Below are 22,545 nucleotides of genomic sequence, written 5' to 3' on the forward strand. Positions count from 1 at the left end.
AGAGGAAGGAGGAGGTGTTTACTGTCAAACTGCGGCTGATCTCAGTTCAGCTGCAGAGAGGACGAAACATGTCCAGATGCTGCTGGGTGAGTCCAACCTGCTGGATGTCTCCAGGGTTTATTGCATTTTGATGACACACTATGACACATCTTAATCTGAAGGCTTTAAAAATATTATGATGTTGTTGTTTCTGATTGAACCACTTGGGGTCGCCCAAGTCAGACGTGTTCAGCTGTTATTTCTAAAACTGCATGTAAACAACCAAAGACACAAAAGCAAACCCACCAATGCACCAATTAAAAACAGACCTTATTATTTAAAAAAAAAAACCTTTATTAAGAAAACATTTAACACAATGTACAAAAGAGAACAGTAATAAAATATCACATATAAAACATATTAAAACAAGATATTTTTGCCTTTAATTGATAGGACAGCGTCAGTGTGAAAGGGGGAGAGAGAGAGGGAATGACATGCAGCTAAGGGCCACAAGTTGGAGTCCAACCCGGGCCACTGCGGCAACAGCCTTGTACATGGGGTGCTTGCTCTATCCACTTTTCAGAGAAAATGAATTGTTAGATTTATGAAAATTATTAAATGTTGCATGTTTTAATTAAGTTTTATCATTAGGTATATTATTATTGTATTTAAATGTAAAATGAATGTGGTGTTTTGTTGATGATATGATATGACTGATTGTTTTATTCGGGCGTTGTGGACCCCAGGAAGAGTAGTTGGTTACTACATACTCTCGCCACCAGACAATCAGAGATCTCCGCCTTCTGATAGTCTGGGGACACTCCTTTCTAAAGTGTGTTTAACACACTGGAGAAAACGGCCGGCAACAAAAGACGCGCCCTCCCAGAAATGTGCGCTCCCCCTTTTCTCGTCCGCAAGGACACAAACACACAGAGAGCTTGAAAATGGACGCCAAGAGATTTAACTCTGTTTTATCAAACGTGTGCTCAGTCCACAAGATTGTGGAAATGAAGGACTTACAGCGACTTTGTTTAAAACTTTTAACGCAGTCGGACTATGTTTACGAGCACATGAGTTCAGCGAGCCACCGAAGGACCACCCTGCGGATTTACTATTGGTTCTGCAACGTAGGGAGTTTTTTAAACTCTGAAATTGTATCCGCCCATCTAAACACAAAATCAGGGAGAAAGACATCAGTTTGGTTAAGCAAAGCGTCTAAAGACTGACTTGTGAGTCTAGTTACTATGGCACCAGCTAATGGGGATCCTTAATAAACTAAACTAAACTAAACTAAGCCACTGACACCCCAAACATTTATCATTTTTATAAACATACAACATAAGAGAGAAAGTTTAGAAACGATGCTCGGTGGTGACATCAGCCATGACGTCATCATACTGTCCCTCATCATCCTCGTTTGGTGGGGACGTCGTCGTGGAAACAGCCTGGTTCCTTCCTGCAGAGTTAAGTATTAATATTAATGTTATATGTATTGAAACACTGATTCATCAGGTCAACATTTGTCAATACTTCATTCATCAGAACTAACAACATTCACATCAGCCTCAGCTAACGTTAGCATGCTAACAGCTATGACCTGCCTTAGCATGTTAGCCTGCTGATGGTTGGCTCAGTAGTAAAGGGCTGTTAGCATGGCTGCAGACTGTCGTTAGCAGGTCAGTGTTACCTGTCGGTCTGCGTCGATATTCACACACCATGAGGAAGGTGGAGAATAAGTATGGTAAGGTCACCACTAGGTGGCGTATCACCCCCCACCAAAACTGGATGGACTCTTCAGTGGGTGGAGCTGGATCGTAGTGATCTGGAAAACCAAACACACCTGTTTCATATGCAACAGGAAAAGTCAGCGAAAATTAATTTCAGTCAACATGTGTGTTTTGTTTAGTTCAATCATTAATGTGAATATTTACATTAAAACCACATCAAATGCCACAGTTTATATATAATGGGACAAAACCTTCATATTAATTTATTTATTGATTAAATAAAACAGGTGACTAGGTAGGTAGGTTTATTTTGACAACAATTTAAAAACATACATGAGTAACTGTAGATCAGTTTCATACACATTAATTAAAAATCGTCAAGGATTAAAATACACAGTAAATCCCAAAGGCTTATTTCCATTGTGGTTTTCGATGACAATAAAAGCTGGCAATTGTGTCAATGACAGGCAAGAGTGGCACAGTTAAAAACAAACAATCCCTTAAAAACGTGATTTTTTTTTTAATTTTTTGTTTTATTTGAACCAGAAAGCACAGAATCTTCAATTAGTCAGCCATTTCCTAAGATTGAATTTAAAATTTCTCTCATTTAAGATTAATTTGAGAGAAACAGGAAGATCACACCACAGGCAAGCTGCAGTGTATGAAAAGGTATTTTTCCCAAACTTAGTTTTAAATTCCAAGGGAACAAAATTTGTTTGGCTGCCTCTGTTATTGTGAGAGTGTGTAGCTCTCACTGGATTAAAAAGGTCAGCAAGGTAGGGAGGTACATTTTTAAAAGCTATTTTGTGGGCAATGCCCATTTTAATCTGCACCACCCTTTTTTCCACATTTAATAAATGAATCGATCTGAAATGGACTGAATCCAAATGAGTGCTGGGATGCAGCTTTAAAACAACTCTAATTAACTTTGTTTTGAGCAGTCTGCAGTTTGTTTTTAAGAGACTGTGCAGTGCCACTGTACCAGAAGGTGGCAGCATAGTCAAAATGGCATAGTACTAATGCTCCAGCCGAGGTTTTTAAAGTTGCTGAATCCAGTATATTTGCCTTTCTTGCCAGAAATTTTGTGCTTTCATGGCCATATCATCTCCTGACAAAATATTATCTATAACACATCCAAGGTAGTAAACTTTTGTTTTTGCTGTAATTACTGACTGCCCAAATTTTACCTCAAAATTGGGTGAAATTCTCAATTTGGGTCTAGTTCTAGAGAATGGACTCAGTCTTTCCAAGGTGAAGAGAAAGCCTATTATTGGAGAGCCACCCGCTACTGACTGAGTTTTATAAGATGAAAATGAGACTTCAAATAAAGATATAATCATGTTAATTTATAAAGCACATTTAAAACAAGAGTTGACCAAAGTTCTGTAAAATAAAATGATTGAAAATTGAAATGAAATTTTAAATGCCCTGACGAAAGTTTCAGATGCAGCTTGCAAACGACACAACGTGAGGTCATATTTTTTTTTAGATGTGTAACAATTTTGGACGAAAAAACAGACTCAGTGTGTGAAGGCCTCAAGACTGATTAATAACGGTAAACATCTTCATTCAGTGTTTTTACTGGTTTCAATCAGCTGGTCTGTTCTATTGGAGAGGAGGAGACCTCTGTGGATAATTCAGCTCCTGATAAAAAAAACTCCTGAACAATGAAGACTGAAAGAAATCTGTCCAGCAGCAGCTTTTAGCTGGTTGAAATCTGCAGTTTACAGCTAGACGCCACCAAATCGCCCTAAATCTGACACACTTTACCGTTAAAGGAAGAGGGAACAGAAACGGGAACACAAAAACATAAACTCAACAAGGTGAGACCTGACTCTTATCCTCACTTTCATTTTACATTGCTGTAATTTCTACAATGAAACTTTAATATCTTTCAAACCGTCACAACTTTCTCACCTCTGACAAACAGCTGGCTGACCCGAGATGCTCCAACACCGCTGATGTTACACTCGTAGAGGCCTCCATCAGATATGGAGACATTATGGATGGTCATGTGACCTGTGGGCTCAGTCCTGATGAAGGAGCCATCTTTGTAGAAATCAGCTGAGAGGTCGGAGGATCTATCTGCTCTGCAGATCAGAGTGACGTTGTCTCCCTCCTTCAAAGGGAGGACAGGAATCTGCAGGATCACCTGTGTGTCTGAACATAGATGGAAAAATGTGTTTGTATGAACCTCTCTGATTCATACTCGTTTTCTTTTTTATCGCTCCTACCTGGGACGATGATGATGTCCAGAGAGTTGCTCCGCTGCTTTGTAGGAGACTCACACCAGTAGGTGGCACTGTCGGACTGCTTGGCTCCCTGGATGTCACAGCCAGAGGAGGTGAGATCCCCCCATGTCCCTCCACAGCTGGAGATCTTGCCATCGGAGGTTGTGGACCTGATGATCTTCCAGCCCTGAGAGCTGCTGTTGTCCCCACAGCTCAGAGACAGGCTCTTATACACAAACATCTGAGACGAGTCAGGAGACACTGTGAGCAGGGCCGGCTCAGAATCATCTGGGGACACAAACATCAGAGTTAGTGTGCGTTCAGCTGCACTTCCTGTAATGTCCACTAGATGCTACGTCATTACTACAGTTAGCACCACGTGAACCAGTCAGGTTACAGTTACAGTTTACATCCATGTTTATCCAGACACACATGAAGCCATGACTCATATGAAGCCATGACTCACATGAAGCCATGACACTTAACAGTGCTTCAGATGTTAAAGTCCCAAACATGGATGCTTCACACACAGAAGATCTATACAATCAGCACAGTTTCAAGATTAGAGTCACCAATTCAGCATCTGACCAAATGTTTCCCCTTCTGTTCCTGAGATATGACGTTAAAACATGATGATGTCACAGTCAAGCTGACCTTTGACCTTCATTATTTTATCCTGTTAGACATTTGTGTCAAGTTTGGTCAGAATTAGTGAATGAATTCCTGAGTTAAATTTGAGTACTTAGGTCAATTCTGGTACATTGACAGCAAGTCTACCGGAGTCAAATTCCTTGTATGTACATACGTACTTGGCGAATAAAGCTGATTCTGATTCTTATTCTGATTCTGGTTATGGCTGTTTGTGCCAAATTTATGGAAATTCCTTTGAGGCCCTTCACTGCCAAATTCTAATGAGTTCATTGTTAAATCCCAAGTGGACATTTGGCCAAATTTGAAGGAATTACTCCAAGGTGTTATTAAGATATCACCTCCATGAGAATGAGATGCCCGCAAGGGCATAGTGACCTTGACCTTATACCACCAAATTGTAATCAGTTCATCGTTGAGTTCAAGTGGACGTTTGTGCCAAATTTGAAGAAACTGCCTTACAGTGTTTTTGAGATATCACCTCCATGAGAAAGAGATAGATGCAAGGTCATAGTGATTTTGACCTTTGACCACCAAAATGTAACCAGTTCATCACTGGGTCAATGCTGACATTTGTAGGTACAAACATTGTAAGAACAAACTGGATACGATGGAGAAAACAGCTGATGCACCAGACTGGTTTAAGAGAAATAAAACTTAGAGATGAAAATATAAAAATATAAAAAAGACATAAATTGAACAAAGTGAGTGAAATGACTGGAGGTCTTCACCTTTCATCAGCAGCCAGCTGTGTGGAGACTCATCACTGCCGATTGTACAGCTGTAGGCGCCTTCATGAGACTCACTGAAATGGTAGATGGTCATGTGACCATATGGCCCATAATGGATTGAGGAGTTATCTTTATAGAAGACAGCGGGGAGGTTGGAGGACTTGTTTGTTCTACATCTCAGAGTGACATCATCTCCCTCCATCACAGGGAGGACGGGACTCTGCAGGATCACTTTTTTATCTGAACACAGAGACAAACTTCATCAGCACTGACTCCACTTAAATACTCAAAAAATGATACTGTACAAACGATTTATTTTGAAACACACTGGGTTGGTTGCCAATATGATTTAGTGAGTCACTGCTGTTTCTAGCAGCTTATTAGGCACCAAACGTGGGTGTTCTGTAGTGACATCTTGCTGTGTTTCCATCTGATTTTAATGCACCAAATAATGTTTTGTAGCAACACGTCACTGTTTTTCTTGCAGCTTTTTAGGCACTAAATGTGGGTATGTTTTCAACAACGTGTTTTCTGGTGACTGGGTTGTATTTGTTTGCAGCAGTCATACAGGTAGCACGTGTATCATGTCGATGCCAAATCTACGTTTGCATCAAAAAGTGTTATGAAAGAGGAAGAAGAGGAAGTATGTGTATGACTTGTCCAGAGGGCACACTATGATGTCATTCTGTGGATCTTACCAGTGACAGTGATGTTGACGGTGTTGCTGCTGTCTCTGTATTTAGACTGACACCAGTACACTCCGCTGTCGGACACTTTGGCCGTCTCCATGATGCAGGCGGTGGGAGTCTGTTTGCCCCAGCCGAATCCACACTGAGACAGCTTTAACCTGGGAACACATCACCTCAGTTTATTAATCATTTACACGTGTGGAGTTTGATTATTAACAAAAAAAGCTTCAGTGCTGCACGTTGGCACTTTTTGGTGAAACATTGCACCTCAACACCAAATTGTTAAAACTGAACTGAGCAGCTCAACGTTAGTTAGTCCTAACATGCCCTCCCTTGTCTTGCATTAAAGTAAACCTTTGCACACAGGTCCAGTCCTCAACTGTGAACTGTGAGCTAATATTCCTGATGGTGGCGCTGCAGCAACTGTCATGATTCATTATGAATTAGTCATACATGCTGCAAATTTTCTTCCGAGAGTCCTCCACCAAATATCCAGCCAGGTTTTTGAAATATCAAAAATTAAGCCCACAGTGCATCTAAACATTTGTGTTAACAGCGACTGCAAATTCTCGCTGAATAAATCTAAAATGTTTTTGAAAAAAGGATAAAATTTTGATAATTTTCGCAATTTTATCCCAGAAACAGAATTTTAGACAATAGTTTGAATTCCATCCTCATGTAAACCACCACAGTCAATGGAAATAAGAACATCTTTTAATAGAGTGTCGATCTTTGTAAAAAATAAAACACGATACGTCCATGTTGTCTAAATAAAGCACAACAATTCTCAGAATTTTTGACACTAGTTTGAAATCTTCCTCCACACACAACCTTGTTAACTGTTGAAGTCACAGTGTGAAGACTGCGGTTTCTCACTTGGCAGGAAACTCAATGAGTTCAGGACTCAGTGTCTAAGGTTTTGAGTTTGTGTCGTGTCACAGAGCTGCAATTTGTGTTCATCTTTTTATTAACTGTGACCATGGTCTTCCCCGAACTTCAACCATACTGCTCCATGAACAGATATTTTTTTTTAAATCTTGTGATTAAATGTAATTCATGGTTTCATAGAAGCACCAAACATTCATGTTCTCATCTTGCAGCTGTAAATTTCTGTGAGTTAGTGTGAACCAGAGAACGACAGTCTGACAGTGACTCCTGCGCCCAGTAATCACCCATAAAATCAAGGGCTGGATCAAAGCTGATCGCAGACGTCTCATTTTTCAGATTTTTATTAGCTATAGTGTAAGATGGAGGAAGACTCCCCCCGAGCTCAAAACGAACAATCTAGCTAAATAAAATGAACTTAAATCCAACCCTGAATCATTCATGGATTATCTAGAAGCATCGTAACCTCTCAGGCGAATGTCTTCCTCCGGCATGCTAGCTAAAACTTGTGAAAAATGTTGGCTAATTCTTTATAGCTAGCAAAGCTAACAACTGTTAGCGAGCATCCTCCAGTTAGCTGATATACAAAACTAATTTGCCCAACCCAATATAAAGGGAAACTTCATTCTGTGGCGTTTGTTTTATTAAAGTTAGCAACCATTGTGTTATTGTTAATGTAACGTTAGCTCAGCAGCTAAAGACCAGTAAAATTCAACAGTTTGAATAATAACAGTAAGACTGACCAGCACTTTGTCATCATTACATAAGTAGATAGCTCCACATTATTAAATGTAATTCCAATTTTAAATATAACAATTAGTATAATAATAAAGAAAGATTTTTAAGTAACAGTATTGTAGCTGTGTTCACATAAGCTAAATGCTAAACCTGTACTGAGCAACAGGAAAGTTGTTTCATTTTCCTGATGCAGATGATTTATTATTCATTATCATTTTATAATTTTTCAAACGCTCCCCGCTTACAAACCTAAAAACCAATTTGTGCAGTGATCATCAGGAATACGATAAACCTTGATTCATCCTGAGGGAAACTTTTGTGCAGCAGCTGCAGTGCAAAGTGGGAAAGAGCAAGACATTCTCACCCCAACTCGTCAAATACTGACGCTTGGTCAGTGGCCCTAAATGTTAAACTATGACACCCTGGGTGACCCTCAAGCTGGACGTTCTGGGATAGTGCGTCAATTTACGCTTGTTACATGCATCGTGTCTTTTCAAAATAAAGTTAGAACAAAGGAAAAAAAATATTTTCAGATTTACTTCCGTAGGTTTGGGCATCAGAAGCACACTGTAAGATTTAGAAAAAAACATCAAAATAGTAACCTTGTTCCTGACGTAATGTAAAGTCATGTAACATATGTCAACACGTCAGTAGTGTAGCATGCTACACATCGTAGCATCAAAATATTAGTTATTAAAATAACTCGTTGACTTTTGGTTTCATATGGAACACGAACAGCAGGTCTGTCCGGAGTCTGTTTGACCCATCCACCGTCCCGCCCGTCCTGTGCAGACTTTATCGCTCTTTATACTAATCCAGTTGCTTGGAGTCTCAAAACACGCTGCCACCTGACGCATCACATACCACCACTAAAGGGTGCCTCTGTGCCTCGGTATCTGACGCCAAAGGCCAGTGACGAAGTGCCAGTAGTGTTGAGTTGGAAACAGTGCAAATAAAACCCAATACAAACAATAAAGATGATCAGTAAGGTGCAAACCCAAAAAAGTGTACTGGATTCATCAAACACATGGAAAGCCACATCCTTTAGGAATGATGATATTTGTGGTGTAAACTCACGTTACATTAGAGTATCTCCAAACCGACCATTTACCAGAGCTCACATAATCACAGCCCAAAGACACTTCTCCATACTCAAAGAACTGAGACCAGCCGGGAGTGACGGTCACTGAGACTGGGAGGGAGACAGAGACAGACATAGTGTATTAGTTTACTTTCCACCACAGAGGTTCAGACAAAGAGACTCACAAGCCCTCGTCAGGCAGTTACAGTCGGGGTCAAAGATGTCGCAGGTTCAACGAACAAATAAAGAAAATGAAAACCAGGCAGAGAGGTCAGAAACTGTCAGGATTTTGTTTCCCAAACCACAGACTGGACTTGAGATGTGAAAGTTCAGGGCCCACACATATGAACATTCATACGTCACATCTCACAGGCGGCATTTAGAAAACAAGGATGTGTGCACCTCACAGACTCCAGACCAGCGTACACGTGGTTTTCTATTCTAGTCTGAGGGTGGGACTGTGAGTCATCAAAACAGAAAGACAGAAACTAAATAATAAAACATTTGACTACATTTGCTGAAGACCTTTCTCTGTGGCCTTAATAAAGCCATTATTATATTGTAACAAACTGTTAATAAAAGCACAGTCCCTTTTTATTCAGGTTCTTTGGATGTATAAAACTGGGTTGTTTGCAACATTAATGTGAGTTAGCTGCTTAGATCCCGCATACAAATATAAACGTTTAAACTTTTGTCAATATGGACATTCTACTCATTAATTAGATTCTGCACACTTTAATCATTCAGTTCATTTCACTGAAACCAGGAGCACCAAAAAATACAACAATTCATAAATTGATATTACATTGGTGACATCACTTTATGCCATATACATATATAGTTTGTGATGTTTCAGGGCATAGAAACAACAAGAAAATAAGTACTAATGACATAAAGCTGTCACCAGACAAATGAGAGAAACAGACAGGCAAAAGCAAAACTAGGAAACTGGCTGAGGTGAAACAAATTACAAAGAAAAAACACGATAAACTGAAAAACTGAACTGAGAACTTGGAACCATACAATATAGTTTGCTGTGTGTCAAACGCAGAATTATGCAGTTTTGAGCGCATCATAAATAAACAAGGGGCGCAGGGAGATAATGAAGGACAGGTGAAACAGATCAGACAATCACTAAGGCAGGAAAACACACAAAAAATTATTAATAAACCTACAAAATAAAGCAGGAAATAGACTTAACATGAATGAATGACATTAAACAATGAAGAACACAAACAGGGAACACAAAACCCAGAAAACAAAGACTTACTCCGCCCACCAGTCCACCCTGTGGTTATATAACTACGCCCACCCTACGCTGTAGCCTGACATGCATCTCGCCAGAAATGTAACTCCGCGTCACAGTGACACAGACCTCCTGTCTGTCTCTGTGAGCTGAAACCATTTCCCTCAGTGGAAACAAAGCTTTGATTTACTTTAATTTCACAGATAAGAAACAGTAAATTGTGAAGACAATAAAGCCTCCACTAAAATAGCATTTTAAGTCCTGTGTATGTGATTTATCCTGGCTTCATATGAGCAGAGGAAATCTCTGCTAGCTGCTATGCTTTACAATGTAAAATGCCATAGGCTTGTGCTAATAACATTAGCATGTTGTATTTGTGGGGAAAATGTGTCCAGATAAAAAGGTGTTTGTTTGTGAATGCTGCGAGTTATAGTGAAGCTGATTTGTGTTTGAAACTGTCTCTATTAAGCCATGTTTAATGTCTGTTTAATGTGTGTTTATTGTCTGTTTAGTGTGTGTTTAATATGTGTTTTGAATCAACTAAACTTTACAGCACTTCACAGAAACCTCCCCTGCCAACTAGTGTTTGGAGGTGTAACTGTAGAGTGACACAGGCACACCACTGCACAAGTATAAATGCTCACAACAGCATAGGCCATGTGCGTAGGCTATGGCGTAGGGTCTGCCGCACAAGTATAAATCCGCCTTGAGTGGACATTTGTGCCAAATTTGAAATTATTCCCTCAAGGTGTTCTTGCAATATTGTGTTCAGGAGAAAAGGATGGACATATATACGTACAGACGTGCGTACTACATAAATGCATGGTTTTGATGTGTTTGTTACAAAGACTGTTGCTGTCGTACTACTTGTAAGGACGAAGGTCTCTTTGAAATGAGTCGTCAGACAGACAGGAAGCGGTGAGCGTGAGGCGGTGGGCGACAAACGCACATTAAAGGTCATCACGTCTTTTTAAATTTTACGGAGTATATAGACCTGAAGAGAGCAATGATTAAAGTGCATTTTAACAAACACTTCAATTGCACTCTGAAAAATCCAACACACACACACACACACACACACAAGGCTTGAAACTTACCTCGACTGTGGACAGACGTCGGGCAGACACACAGCACTGGAACAACAGTCACAATCAGATCAGAGTGTGCACCGAGTCACACGCTGAAATATTTCACTTCAGAAATTCAGTTTTTGTTAAAATGTTTTATAATTTCACAGATCACAATTTAATTATTAAACACCTTGATTTCCGTCAAATTAACCTGTAATTTTACTTTCTTTTCTTTCTGATGACAATAAATCATCTAAAAAAGCATGAACTGATGAAGCCTCTTGGATAAGAGGTGAAACGTCTTCTAAGACAAAACTAAGTCCAGTTGCGTTGGATTCAATTGCCTTGAGAAATCATCTTAACTGAAGGTTTCTGTACTTACAGGTGCAGAGCAGAGCCACCTTCATGATGTCTGCAGGCTGAAGCTTCACTGACCGACTGGCAGAAAATGTGGTGACAACATCCTGTTACCGATGAACCACGGAGGGTGGGGGGTGGAGGATGTGAGAACTACACACAGCAGAGTGGAAACCAGCATATATTCTTTCTTTCCTTTTCATGTATTGACATTTACTTTATGTATGAAAAATAAGACAAGATAAAATAATATAATCCTTTATTTGCAAAGTTGTATGTTTTCATCTTTCACTGTCAGCTGTTGTAAAGATCTGTTGCCCTAAAATAGTTTGAGTCATATTTATAGAACAGGTCTTTTTTAGTTACCTTAAGTAATGCCGCCTCCTCAGCAGGCCCTCTGACCTGTGGTGTTCCCAAGGCTCCATCCTGGGCCCCTTGTTATTCTACATATACATGTTACTGCTTGGTCACATCATAAACTAACACAAAATGCACTCCCATTTCTATGCAGATGTTCACCAAATACAAAAATCCAAAACTATTTTACAGAACTATCAGTCTCCTGTCTGGAAATGTCAAACCTGCAACTAGAAACGTATCAACATGTGAGCAGTGATACAGGGACATCAGACAACACATCCTGTTTGTCTTATCAAACGATCATCTCATGTGCTCATCTCTCAGACCTGAACCACCCTGATGAGCCCTGAAGCTTCCAGTTGGTCTCTTCTGTAGTTTTCTGCCTACAAGAGGTGTGGAGGGCAGTGAGCTGGTATCAGCAGCAGCCAAGTCAGGTCGAGTCGAGTCGAGTCAGGTCAAGTCAAGTGACTCTATGCTAGAGCTTCGTTATTAGAGTTGTTTTAAATGTTGATGGCATCTTGAACAAGCTTTTCTTACTTGTGGAACAGAGCTGGAACACTGAACCAAAACAAAGCTGTCAGAAAATAACAGTTATCTCTATATACATGGTTGTTGACGGTCAGTTAGTTAATGGTGATTAATGAATAAACTTTAATCCCGTCCATGTAGTGTAGTCTTCTCTATAAACAGGCTAACCTTTGCTACGTCACGGTAAAAGCTTCCATCATTCTAACCTAACTGTCAAGATTTATAGCTGGTTTAAACTGGTTTCTGTCCAAGGATGTGGTTACCTGAATGCAGTGTGGTCTGAGGTGTGAATAAGACTATTTTTGCCACTGATAGCAGAGGAAACAGGAAACACTTGGTGTTTGTGTGAGATGAAAGTAAAAGCCAATGTCCGCCTTTTGTCTCTTATATTGTGTTCTGACTTGTTTACTCACCTTTTAAAGAATCCTTTAAAATATCACATCAACTGATCTGTGTTCTGTCTCTGTTTGTCTCACTTGTTGCGGGATGTACTCGTACACGTCACACAAGACTGATGAGTCTCTGGGATTGTTCAGTCAGAGAGGGAGAAACATGACAAGCTGCAACCTGATTGGTTCTTAGGGTGTGATCACACGAGCGAAATGAATATCACGTCCTGTTTACTTCCATTTAGTGAGAACAGAGGGGCGAATAAAACAATACCATCTGAAGGCAAAGCATATTTGCGTTTAACCTCTGTGACCTTTGACCTGTAAAGATGCCTGTGGATATTCTCATTCATCCAGGTCATAGTTATCTCAAGGCAATGGAATCGAATGCAACTGGACTTGGTTTTGTCTTAGAAGACGTTTCACCTCTTATCCAAGAGGCTTCATCAGTTCATGCCTGTCTGACTAGGCTGGAACTAGTCTGACAAACTGGTGTGGAAGCACCCAGGTATTTAACCTCTGGGGAGGTCTTCACAAGGCCAATGATGTCACTGGTTCGTTAGTGCTCCAATGGTGTGTCAACGACGGTTGTTGAAACTCCTGCTGCAACAGTTGTCACTGTTGAGTTGACCTGTAAAGTTGCAGCCATATCCAAAAGCAAGGAGGTACATGTGGAGTCACCATTTAACCTGCATGTCTTTGGACTGTGGGAGGAAGCTGGAGCACCTGGAGGAAACCCACGCTGACATGGGGACATTATGTCAGAGCACCTGGAGGAAACCCACGCTGACATGGGGACAATGTGTCGGAGCACCTGGAGGAAACCCACGCTGACATGGGGACAACGTGTCGGAGCACCTGGAGGAAACCCACGCTGACACAGGGAGAACATGTCGGAGCACCTGGAGGAAACCCACGCTGACACAGGGAGAACATGTCAGAGCACCTGGAGGAAACCCACACTGACACGGGCAGAACATGTCAGAGCACCTGGAGGAAACCCACACTGACACGGGCAGAACATGTCAGAGCACCTGGAGGAAACCCACACTGACACGGGGAGAACATGTGGGAGCACCTGGTGGAAACCCACGCTGACACGGGGAGAACATGTAGGAAAATAAACATTAGAAGGAGTGAAGTGGTGATGTGCTGCCATGACCATATAAAACAATAAAAAAAAGAGTGTTGCCATCTTGGTTCATGCTGGCTCAGAGCACGGAGCCTCCGTGTTCACATCACTTGATTCCAGCAATCAGTTGTACTTAACCACAAAACAAATTAGCCATTAGCCGCCTCCCTCAGATACTTAGCACAACTGTAGGTATAGTTGTTAAAGGGAATATTGGCCAGTTGCAATATCCTGCAAAAAACAAATTCCAGTGGTTGTATTTGTACAAGTAACACAAAACTAAAACTTTGCTTCATGTTCAGTGTGAACACGACAGTAGGCCAACACAGATTTTTGCTAACAAAAAGGAGCAAGGACATGGAAGAAATTTGTTTGTGGGTTTAATCTGGATGTCAACCAGCAACCAGATCCAAAATCAAACTGACCAGCAGAGCTGAACGCAAGACCAGATGCACCTGTGCACACTCTGTTTCTTTAAACATATGAACTTTGTACCACATGACACTTGAATTTCAGTGTGCCCTTTAACATTGAGTCACCACCGGCGAACTCTCCGGTGCTTTGTCTGAAATGAAGAGATCACTTTGTAACTTTACTGTAACTACAAGTATTTATTAAGCTTTTCATTAATAGCACATGTAAAACAAACCACACCTCAGTACAATAATTGTTGGAAATATTCTTCGTGATACGACAAGGACTTCAGAAAATAATCATGTTAGGAGTGATATAAATAGCATAGAAAATAAGTACAACGTGTACAGGATTACTGATAATGTGCAATTTCATCACCAATATGCAAATCAGTGTATGACATCATCTAGCCTCTTTCAGTGACTTTTAGAGCTAGTGCCAGCCACTTTTATAGGACAAGAGTTGGCAGCACTGCTCTCAGCTTTCTCAACTATTTCGGCCATTTTTCACTTCAGTGGCGAATCGCTTCAGGGGAGACTGTCCGAAAATGTCAGTTGTAATCTCCATGTGCCGTTCTGAAGAGCTATAAAAAAGTGTTGCCTTCAGGGGCGGTCGGCAACACTTCGTCCAAACAAGTTCTTACTTATCCCAGCACATAAACATCAGATTGGCATGCTAGCTAAAGTAGCTGCTTATCCCAAAATGATGAATTACCTCACTTTTAGTCCACCTACTCAACATACAATCATAGAATAACAAAAAGTGGTAAATAATAACTAAAAAAAAAATAAAGCTACGTGTAAGACAAACAGTTACTTTGAGGAAAATGGATGTAGCATGTTTAGATTAGCTAGCTAACTCATTGGGTAGAAATTGTACAATGCTGTAAATTGCCCCAGCTACTGTAATGGTTTGGTATTTCCATAAGTTAACTGTTGGGAATTTTTCCTAATTTTAACATAATAGATCTTTTTTTCTAATTTGACTGGCCTTTAATGTCGTAAATATCACGTCTGTGAAAGTAAATCTGTGGAAATCACATTTTTGGCATATTTCACATTGTGTTAGGTTTATTATTCCTAACTTGTCATCTGTTAAAAATGTTGGAAATAAACTTCTGTAGCAGTCTGGTCATTTACATCAGTTGCTGAACATTTAGGTAGTGACTGTCTAAACTAGCATTAGCATGTCAAAGCATAAAAGTAACATACAGCAACAATATTTTATAAACATATCTGCACATATAAAAGGTTTACTTCAGGTGTATAATATATAGCTTTCTTTTGTTTGTCCAATCAGAAACCTCATAGCTTGCTCTCAAGGGTCACGTTATCTTTTTCTTGAACAATCCCGTTGCTGCTTGGAGTCGTTGCTCCGCCTTCTGTGTCATCTGCTGAGATAAAGAAAATCAACGTCAATAAAAATATGCTCCGTATGTCCGTTTGTGAAGGATGAAACATGACATAAATAAAATAATGAATACAGGGTGAAATGATGAAAAATCATTAAACAAAAAAATAACACAAAAATGTAAAAACTAATCTGTGAAAAACATTTCATTCAGTTTCTGGCATTTTGTCACTGTCCCTCGAACTTTTGTTTCTTTTGTGTTTTATTTATGATTTTTTTTTTTAGAATATCATTGTACTTTCTTTCCAATTATGAACACATAGACACTGTAATGGACAACAACAGTATCAAAACTGAACATTGAATATTATTGACAACAAATCACATATTTATAAAACCTATGTGTATGCTTGTTATGCTATCTTTGTGTGGACCAACTATAGTTTTAAACCATCGTAGTGAGGACATTCTGTATTGTGAGGACAACATATTTAACTCCTTTTTTAAAAGTTTTTTAGAATATTGTACGTTTATTTTCAAATTTTAAATACAAGGCAACCAATATGGGCAGCATCAGTTTAAAAACTGAACTTCACATTTTAAAACTGTGTGTGCATACTTGTTTTACTATCCTTGTGTGGACCACTCCAGTTTCAACCGTAATAGAAAGAACATTTTGCACTGTGAGGACATTTTGCCAAGTCCTCATTATTCCAATGGACTGTTTGAAGGTCATGACATGGCGTTAAGATTATGGTAAGGTTTAGGAGGTAGGGAATGCATCATGTCAAAAAGGGTCTGTGTGTGTGTGTGTGTGTGTGTGTCTGTGTACCTTTGACCTGCCGGGCCAGGAGGCGAGGTCCAGCCAGTCCGATACCCAACGCTCCAATGGGAGCTGTGGTCAGGATGGCTAACACGGCTAACGTTAGCACATCCAAACCAAACTTAATCGCCTTCTCGTCCCCCTCTTCCCTCGCCATGTCATACGCCTTGGAGCCAATAGCAGCCTGACACACAAATAGACATGGAGACTTTTAAAATCACCTTATGTCAACTGAATGGACATGAGGATGAACAGGCTCGCCAGAACCCTAAAGGCTCATGTAGTCACTGAGGCATCAAGTCGTGCTGCAGATGGGTTTACATTGGAGTTAGTTGTAAGTTTGGTGCGTCTCATAAAGAAGCTAAAGGGTGCCTTTGGTGTAAATATCGCACACTGAGGCACAAAGCGTTGGTATTTGACGACCTGAGAATGAGAACGCGCTGCACTGACCTGTACGGTAGCTTTAGGCAGCCAGGCCACAGCGATGAAGATTTTCTCCTTCAGATTGAATCCTGCATAATGAACCAGCAGGAAGGTGACAAGAAGGCGGATCACCAGACCGATACTGATACAGGCCAGACCCAGACCTGAACCCAGAGAGACCGACACAGAGTGTAAAACTTTGCTCATGAAATACACCACCATTTGTCTGGAGAAGTTCAGGCTAACAGTGTTCACTACCTGGACCACTTGGTTCTTAAATACTGAGACCAGGTCCAAATTATATCCTGGCTGTTTTGGGGAGGGTTCTTACCCACGGTGCTGGGGCTGAGGTTTTTTATGGTGATCTCTGCTCCAATCAGACCAAAGAGGAGTGGCTGGAACACATCCCATGATCGGCCCACCATGGCTGCCACTGGGGCCTGGATATAAAGAGAACTGTTACAGTCAGGGGGTTTAGGGGGAACTATAGGAGGTTCTAGTGGCCCTCTAGTATGTTTTACTTTTCATTGAAGAGGTTTTAGGGTACTATAGAAGTTTCTAGTAGTCCTTCAGGATGTTCTATTAGCCAGTGAAGAGTTTCTAGGTCTTAAGTTGAAGGTTTTTATAGTCATTGAAGAAGTTCTACTGGTTCTTTATGATGTTCTATTTGTCACTGACAAGGTTCTTGGGCTCCCACAAGAGGTTTGAATGGTCACTGAAGAGGAAGGGGATAGGGGAGGTTTTAGCTCTTCTTTAGGGGTTTTTGTGGCCATTTAAGAGGTTCTTCCTTTACAAGGCGCTTGTGATCACTGAAGAGGTTCTAGTGGTCTTTGAAGATGTTCTACTAGTCATTGAGCAGTTTATAGGGGTGCTATAGGAGGTTCTAGTGTTCTGTTATGATGTTCTTCATGTCACTGAGGAGGTTTTAGGGATTCTTTGTGAGGTTGTCATGGTCAATGAAGGTTCTAGAGGTCCTTAAAAAGGTTCTTGTGATTATTGAGGAGGTTTTTGTGGTTCTCCTTGCCAGTGAGGAGGATTTGGGGTTCCTGTACAAGTATCTAATGGTCAATTAAGACGTCTAGAGGTCATTTAGAAAGACCCCTCTCAGCAATTTTAAGAACCTTTTAAAGAACCCTCAGGTGGTCTTTTAGGAGGTATGAGTGGTGATCAGAAAAGTTCTCCGGGTCGGGGTCTGAGTGGGGACTGATGTTAGAATGTAAACTAAACACATTCAGTGGTGTTAACTGTTAAAAGATATGCTGATGCGTTGTAAACAGATCTGAATCCAGGTGTTTAATCCAGATTAAGATCCAGATTCCGATGTGTGTTACCTTGTTTGTTTTCCAGCCCAGAGCAGCCAGAAAGGCCAACACCAGCGTACAGAGACCACCGGCTCCGGCAAAACCGATGACATGACTGAAGAAGACCGAAAATATGGACAGACCCAACAACATGAGACTCCTCCTCAACACCAGGTCCTCCTACAGACAGACAGAGAGAGAGTACATTCAAATAATGACTTAGTTTACATTTTAGATTTCAGATGAAGCCAACAGCATGGAACCCGTCTGACCTGGTCTCCACTGGGGAAGCAGCACAAGAACAGGCCGAGGATGAACCCGGCTATGACCCCTCCCACCACCTCCAGCAGACCCTTCAGGATGTTCATCCACGTAGAACCTGCAGGACAAACGAAGTATGTTGAACAAAACAGAATAAAACAGAGCAGAGTTTATTCCGTAGTACAGACCTGTGGAGAAGGCGATTCCCAGGCAGGTGGAGAACCCTGTTATGGCCAGAATATCATCAAAACTCCCAGCAGCCATCAGCAGGGTGGGGATTCCCTAAACACAGAACATTATTAAAGCATTAACAGAACATCACAAAACTACAGTAAAAAGGTTCTTGGGTTCCTATTGGTGAATCTGGCAGTCTTTGAGCAGATTCTCAGGGTCCTTTAGGAGGTTCTAGTGACTGCTGACAAGGTTCTGGTGTGCCTGCAGGAGATTTTCATCCATCATGTGGTTGAATACCTTTGTGAGATCATGGAGTGCTGTATTTGACAGTGGTCTCCACCAACATCATTAAAATCAGGGAATATATTCCCTCCAGTAGAGTTCCACACACTTAGACCCCCTTTCCCACAAACTAGCTCTGGTTCTTGAACTGGTTCTGTTCAGGATTTTTTGGAGCCTCTGTGCTGTCTAGCGAGCCACTCCGCATTTCCACCAGTTTTGAGTGGAATCATTATAATTACCGATCCATCATCAACAGAGGTTTTGCAAGGTGCACAACAGAAGTACACAGTAGTGGCAAAATGGCTGCTTGCACTGAGGTTCTGGGGTACTGTAAAAGGTTCTAGTGGCCATTTAAGAGGTTCTAGAGATTCCTTACAAGGTTCTTGTGATGAATGAAGAGGTTCTATGGGTCCTTTATGGTGTTCCACTTATAGTTGAGGAGGTTTTAGGGCGTCTCTTATAGGTTTTTATTGTCAGTGAAGATGTTCTGGAGGTTCTTCACAAGGTTCTAGATTCAAATGTTCCTTTAGGATGTTCTACTTGTCACTGAGGAGGAATGAGGGTATTCAGGGCCGACTGAAGCTTCATGAACCATCGTCTTTATTTTGTGACCCCACTAGATGACCCGCTTGGTTTAGAGAAAGAGGCTGGAGGAATTCAGTGTGCTTTCAACCCCTTGTAAAAAACAAACAGTGAGGGCGCCATCTAGTGGGCTCAGCAAATAAAGACAGTGGTTCGTGAGGCTCCATTTGGCCATCACTAATTTAGAGTAGGAGGTTCTAGTGGTCCTTTGGAATCCATTTATCACTGAGGAGGTTCTAGGACTTTTCTAAGAGGTTTTTATGGTCATTGAAGAGGTTCTACTGGTCTTTCAGGATGGTCTACTTGTCATTGAGTAGGGTTTTACGGCTTCTAAAGGGGGTTCTTTTGTCCTTGATGAGGTTGTAGAGGTCTTTTAAGGGGTTCCTTGTGATCATCGAGGAAGTGCTAGTGCTCCTTTAGAGTTTTCTACTTGTCATTGAGGAGGTTTCTTATGATCATTGAAGATGTTCCAGAGGTTCTTCAAAAGGATCCTTTTTAGTGACTCCAAGAACCTTGTAAAGGACCCTCGGGTAGTTTTTCTAGAACATATTATTGGTCATCATAAAGGTTCTAGGGGTCTTATAGGGGGTTGATGAAGAGACTGATGAAGTTGTTAAGGCCCTTTGGGTGTTATAGGGATTATTTTGAGGTTCTAGTGGGTGAAACAGAGGTTTTAGGGGTCATCTGGGTGGTTCATGTGGTCGGTGAGAAGGTTCTGTGAGTTTTGTAGGTGGTTCTGGTGAATTGTTGGACCAGCCTCTACAGATAAAGCTGTAACGTTTACACAGAGTGGCTCATGTCCTCAGCTGTCCAGCGGCGCCCTCTGGTGGCAGACTGCAGAACCACCTGTAATCAGACCAATGTGTTGAGTTCCAGCAGCAGATGACGGTTTACCTTCTCCACTCCGTATCCTTCTCTCTGCAGGAGCAACATCGAAGGAACCACGACTGCTGGAGACACCGCAGCCAGGACAAAACTACAAACAACCACACACACAGTTACAGATACAGATACAGAGAACTATAGCTTCCATATATTCACAATGATGTGTGTGTGAGCGTGTGTGTGTGTGTGTGTGTGTTACCCGAGTATGAAGGCCCACACCCAGGGCAGACCCAACAGGAAGTGAGACACGATAGCGACGATGCTGGCCTCCACCATGCACGGACCGACCGCCACACGCAAACACACCGCCTTCAGACGACTCAATGCCTGCATGAACACACACACACACGTTCATTAAGTGTGCAGTTTATTTTAGTGTGTGTGTGTGTGTGTGTGTGTGAGCAACTCACCGAGGGGTCGAGGCCCAGCCCGGCTCTGGTCAGGATGATGGACAGGGCGATGTTCCTCAGAGCTGCAGACCAGTGAGTGTCGATTAAGACGGCCTCGGTGATGTAGGGAACGTTACGCAGCAGCAGACCCGCCAGCAGCATCCCTACGACACGTTTACAACATGTTTTAATGTTCAGAATATATTTAAAGTGACATTAGCTTCAGGTGTTGGGTTGTACCAAGTAGTGGAGGGAAGGGGGGCAGCGTGGGCAGTTGGATCATTCCCACCAGCTTCCCTCCCAGCACGGAGCAGATGAAGAGGATGACGATGCCAAACAGGTTGCCTCCAGGTAAACACTCACTTCCTGTGATGGACCAGACGACTCCGAAGAGCAGGGCGAACAGACACACTGCGCGCACACACACACACACACACACACACACACACACACACACACACACACACACACACATATCATATAAACTGATTTATTCACAGCTGACCCCGGTTGAATACACACACAGACACACACACTGAGTGTTTGTTACCCTTAGTGATGAGCAGGTTGATGAGGCCCTGTGGCCGAGGACATCTGTCCTTCAGGCGGATACAAGACAAACAGCAGGAGGATGAGTCGGACACCTCCATCTTCATCTGGCCACACACATACACACACACACACACACACAAATTATGGGTGTGTAACAATACATGTATTTGTATTGAACACACACACTGTCTCACACAGAACCATCGTGTTCTTAAGTTTCCCTCACAGTGATCCAGATGTCTGCACGCCGAGGCTGCAGACAGACCGGAGCTGAGAACAGATCCTTCAGCTCACTTTGTGCGGAGACACAAATGTAAATAAATGTGGACCGAACAACTCCATGGCAACACTTTACTTCCTGTTGCTCAGGAAATGGTTAATCAAGCGAGACGAGACGAAAAACTATGATGTTAACTTTATCATCCTGCACTGTTGAGACATGATTCAGACTTAGAGTGTCTCATCAACATGGTTGTTATATTCCTGGGGCGCTGACACACTTCTCCATACATTCACACATTCATACGTTCATACGTTCATGTTTAGATGAAAACCTGAAGACAGAGTTCAGCTGTCCACATACTTTTGGCCTAAATCTCTTAATGTTGGCTGTTTCTTACAAACTGGATCAACAACAACAACATTAACATACTCGTAGTTTCTATAAATAGTTGGCCTTCCTCAGAGTTCAGTGTTCTCTGATGTCAACCCGTGTGTATCAATGTGTGTGTGTGTGTGTGTGTGTGTGTGTGTGTGTGTGTGTGTGCATGTCAGTGTGTGTTAGTGAATGTGTGTGTGTGTGTGTGTGTGTGTGTGTTATCGACCACTCACCCCTGCAGCGTCGTCCATTTCGTTCGTCTTCCTCCGCGGCAGGACGGTGATCTCTCTGTCCTCCTGACCGGCCTGAACTTTACTCCCTCCCTGCACCACAGAGTAGTGTGTGTGTGTGTGTGTGTGACAGTGTGTAAATTAGTCATGAAAGAGACATGACGTGTGTGAAAGAGAGAAAGAGAGCGAGAGAGAGAGACAGTGAATGAGTTGTTGCACTTTGACCACAGAAGAGCTACACCTGGCTGTGTGTGTGTGTGTGTGTGTGTGTGTGTGTGTGTTGTGGGGGGGGTCAACATCTTATTGAAGGAGAAGTAGTGGCACGTGTTTCATGAAAGACGTGTGGCCTTACATATGATGTTTACACACATAGAGACTCGGGGAGTTCCAACAGAACACATGGAACAGCGCTGAATAATTAAGACACCAATTAAAGCTACTTTTAGTAAAAAGTGGGGATTGTTATGAGAACTAGAATGTCAAAGCACAT

At 41.7% G+C, this 22,545-nt stretch overlaps 2 protein-coding genes across 2 annotated transcripts in view; both read right to left on the reverse strand.

Moving 5' to 3' along the window:
* The window catches only part of LOC125883759 (Fc receptor-like protein 5), a 31,550-nt gene extending 20,100 nt beyond the window's left edge, over positions 1-11,450 (reverse strand). The window contains exons 1-7 of the mRNA XM_049568296.1: positions 11,408-11,450; positions 11,053-11,088; positions 8,706-8,820; positions 6,015-6,163; positions 5,317-5,556; positions 3,941-4,225; positions 3,624-3,866 (exon numbers count right to left, since the gene is read on the reverse strand). Of these exons, the coding sequence (XP_049424253.1) occupies positions 3,624-3,866; positions 3,941-4,225; positions 5,317-5,556; positions 6,015-6,163; positions 8,706-8,820; positions 11,053-11,088; positions 11,408-11,432 (1,093 nt within the window). The 5' untranslated portion in view covers positions 11,433-11,450. The remainder of the gene's footprint in view (positions 1-3,623; positions 3,867-3,940; positions 4,226-5,316; positions 5,557-6,014; positions 6,164-8,705; positions 8,821-11,052; positions 11,089-11,407) is intronic.
* A 2,944-nt stretch (positions 11,451-14,394) lies between these two features.
* On the reverse strand, positions 14,395-22,148 carry LOC125883752 (sodium/hydrogen exchanger 9B2-like). Its single transcript, XM_049568285.1, has 13 exons — positions 22,059-22,148; positions 21,226-21,331; positions 20,916-21,086; positions 20,697-20,839; positions 20,486-20,613; positions 20,296-20,377; positions 18,552-18,645; positions 18,375-18,481; positions 18,133-18,282; positions 17,133-17,241; positions 16,829-16,965; positions 16,388-16,562; positions 14,395-15,595 (listed from the first exon to the last, which is right to left on the reverse strand). Exons 1-13 carry the CDS (start codon positions 22,074-22,076, stop codon positions 15,510-15,512), a joined length of 1,506 nt encoding a protein of 501 aa, XP_049424242.1. The 5' UTR covers positions 22,077-22,148; the 3' UTR covers positions 14,395-15,509.
* Positions 22,149-22,545: the final 397 nt, after the last annotated feature.

Source organism: Epinephelus fuscoguttatus, linkage group LG23 (assembly GCF_011397635.1).
Source record: "Epinephelus fuscoguttatus linkage group LG23, E.fuscoguttatus.final_Chr_v1".
NCBI classification, from domain to species: domain Eukaryota; kingdom Metazoa; phylum Chordata; class Actinopteri; order Perciformes; family Serranidae; genus Epinephelus; species Epinephelus fuscoguttatus.